At 41.8% G+C, this 3,277-nt stretch overlaps 1 protein-coding gene across 1 annotated transcript; it reads right to left on the reverse strand.

Moving 5' to 3' along the window:
- Positions 1-277: 277 nt before the first annotated feature.
- LOC105687272 (odorant receptor 46a-like) lies at positions 278-2,210 on the reverse strand. The gene is made up of 6 exons (XM_012402753.4): positions 1,735-2,210; positions 1,251-1,660; positions 1,068-1,167; positions 869-970; positions 613-771; positions 278-529 (listed from the first exon to the last, which is right to left on the reverse strand). Exons 1-6 carry the CDS (start codon positions 2,050-2,052, stop codon positions 473-475), a joined length of 1,146 nt encoding a protein of 381 aa, XP_012258176.3. The 5' UTR covers positions 2,053-2,210; the 3' UTR covers positions 278-472.
- Positions 2,211-3,277: the final 1,067 nt, after the last annotated feature.

Consider the following 3,277-nt stretch of genomic DNA (forward strand, 5'->3'; position numbering starts at 1 on the left):
CTCGAAAACAATTTACTGAAGTGTTTTCAGGGACTGTCGGTTGTCTATGATCCCACCACATCTGCTCGCATTTTATTATCAAACCGACAGCGCGTGTATATTTCTCCACCGCGCACCGCTCTTAGACTTTCCTACGAACGTTTTTGGTATCCGATTAGGAAAAAATCTGCGAAGCTCTTTCAAGACGAAGGTACATATCTTACAGTTTTCTGTCTTGTCATTGTTAGTGCTAGTTGGAATACTATATCGGATAGAGAGCAATACCAAGACCAGTGGATTGTAAGGTGGGTGTGGTATAATCATCATCTTTACTACTAAAAAGATACATGGTAGCGATAGTGAGAATTGATAAATTTCACAGACGTGACATTCGTTGTAAGTGTGATGTGATTTCACTATAACTGCTATTCGAACTAGGAGTGCGGAAGGCCACCATGATATATCTTTTGCAACCATAAGAATCACGTAGTCCTCAGTCTCCAGCAACGGCTCGTAACGTTGCAATGTATGAAAAGCTAGCCGCTACGCACTGGGGAAAGAATTCATGAATTAGGTAAATACACAGATTCGGAAGTCGATACATTTCATTCCAAAGACTTGGAGGTTGCTCACATTTCCGAAGAACTCAAGTGACAAGGCGGGACAAAAACCTTCAACCGCAATAACCGGTGGACTCTTTGTTCGTTGCAGAACGATAATCAGGTCTCTGAGCATTCGTGGAGATTTGCCTATCCACGCGCAATTATAGGCCGATTGACGCATTTTTTCCCCCTGCGAATATGGATGAAGAGAAATGAAATAGAACACAAAACTCAACAAAAATTGATTTAGGGAGTGTGCTTATCCTCCAATGGGTGAAGCGCGTTACCATCTGCCATATATGGTCCGATGGCCAGGCGAACGACAACACTTGGACCGCGGCGGCAAATTCGCAGATGATATACTTTCCCAATTCGAACAATGGTGGTTTCTAGAATTCCGTCGCATTCATGGAACAATGAAAGGATATCGGTATGAATTGTCATCTTTGCTTGCATTCGATCTGGTCACAAAAAACACCAACTTACGTGAATTAGTATGAAGCCTCCGGTAGAAACGGTAGTCATGGCTATGAGAATCATCACCGTGGCCATCTTCGCCATGCCGATCTTAAGTTTCACGAAGTACCTGAGAACGAAACATGGGGTTAAATAATTTTACCGAACTCTTGTTTTCTCATTTATGAAATTATGACCTGCGAATCATCTCACTCTATCAGTTCTTGATGTTTCATAATGCAGCGTCTAAATTCATCCTCGTTGGTTGCGTTTGAGAATTCGATTGCTAACAATTCAAATCTGGCACCAGTAAACCAGAGTAAAGTGGTATAAATCAAAGCTAGCGTCAACATACTTCCAGCTTGTATAAAAGTAAAGATTTGCGAAAGGTACACAATCGCATAAATCCAAAAAGGCTCCACGGAGAATGGATACGCAACTGTTCCTGGAAAGAGCTGGTCTGGGATTACCGCGGGTCCGATTATGTGAAGCAATGTTATGCTGACCGATGCGATGAAAAAAGTCGAATGCGAAGTGAAGTGCCTGTCGTAGTATCGCATCACCATTTCCCATTCTTCTGCCGTCGCGTTCCTCAGAAAAGAGTTCATTTCGGCCAGCGATTTCTGCTTGAACATAGATATTCACAAAAAAGGAGAATTCTCGCTGTGAAAATCGTTCACGATTTATTGGAGCATACCTGCAATCGGGATGCTTCTATTCTGCAGATAACCATTTTTATCCACACAGCGGATATGGGAAACAATTCCGTAACCGATTTCATGGCAACATTGAAATTGTTCGAGTTCTGATAGACATGCCAGAACCAGCCACCGGTAGATACAGTTGAATGGATAAATGCAAACCACCACCAAATATTGTGCAATCGAACGTCCGAAGCACTAGCTTCCGCTGGCAGTGGCCAACATGCTATTGGAGCCACCGAATATTTCAGTATAAGCATAGATTGCTCGAAGGTGAACCGTCGTTTCGTCCGCATTCTCTTAGTACTACCCATAATCAAATGATTACAACAACCAAAAGGTGCTTTCGCGATGCGTCTGACGCTGTTCTACTCTGAGCTCTCGACAGAAACTGCAGGACTCGGAGCGGGACCGATTCTACTGGCCCTTCCGAGCTCGGATCGTGAGTGACTGTGAGAGTTCTGGTATCAGGTGCAGTCGATATGCACTATTTTCATAACGATTCAGACCACGAATACTCGAGGGATGTCTTGCCGCCGATTGGTTGAAGGCAGTTTATGGTAGGGATGTGGGTCTTCCAAGCATGTGTGTAGAACCCAACGTAGAAAATAATGTGGGCGTTTCACATGTTTTGAAAAGACTTGAGCCTGACGTGTACGAAACTCCACTTACATAGCACTTATGTATCCGGCATATGACTTCATTACTGATGTAATATGAAAGGGGCATTTTTCATGAATTTTTGAAACTAGATGAACACAGACTTATAGAAGTTCTTTGAATTAATTTGTACTTTTTTTTCTCGATCGTATGGTATTCATATTTCTAGACTCATATGATATGGTGATCTTTCGAATGAACGTGTTTCCACTGAATTACATAAGTATTTCGAAAACTTTAAAACGAGGCAATGACGGCTGCGAATTTAACGTTTGGATAATTTTGAAAAAATATTCTCGAACCGATGCTTCAAAACGCCCACGCTCAACAACAATGGACAGTTGACTACCAACTATTATAAAACAATGATTGAGTTTATGAATGATTAAAAACGCAATCGGGTATCACCTGTCAGTACAGGTGTGAGGAGATGATGTTTTGTCGTGGTACACGTGTACGGATCACATTCGAATACTTGCTTTTTACGTTTAACCCTAAATTCAGAAGATTCAAAAAAATCTGTTAAATTTTCTGTTTCCCTGCCTGAGGTTATTGCTATATTCAATTCACCACTACTATATGGTATTCTTCGTATGATTTCACAGGCTTAATCAGTGTCAAGTTCATGAATCCTGTTCAATCCGATTTCTCTGGTGGGAATTACGAAAAGAGACGAACGGAGACTGAAAAACGCAGAAATAAATTAAATGAAATCGTTTCGGTTTCGTACGTTTTTTGTTCGTGACGGATTTTCGTTTCGCCATAGCTATTGTCTCTCCAAAATATCGCAGTTTGCAGGCGATTCTTAGTCTGAGGGCCTTCGTCAAATCACTGAAATAAGTGAGTCTAGCGAAATCCCTTTTCGATGGGTCGAGGCCC

Source organism: Athalia rosae, chromosome 3, assembly GCF_917208135.1.
Source record: "Athalia rosae chromosome 3, iyAthRosa1.1, whole genome shotgun sequence".
In the NCBI taxonomy this organism is placed as follows: Eukaryota; Metazoa; Arthropoda; class Insecta; order Hymenoptera; family Athaliidae; genus Athalia; species Athalia rosae.

Coding starts and splice junctions, on each gene's coding strand:
- LOC105687272 (XM_012402753.4), bottom strand. CDS start 2,052: ATGGGTAGTACTAAGAGAATGCGGACGAAACGACGGTTCACCTTCGAG. Junction 1,168..1,250: donor AAACATCAAGAACTGATAGA/GTGAGATGATTC, acceptor TTTCGTTCTCAG/GTACTTCGTGAAACTTAAGA. Junction 971..1,067: donor GAGGCTTCATACTAATTCAC/GTAAGTTGGTGT, acceptor ACGGAATTCTAG/AAACCACCATTGTTCGAATT.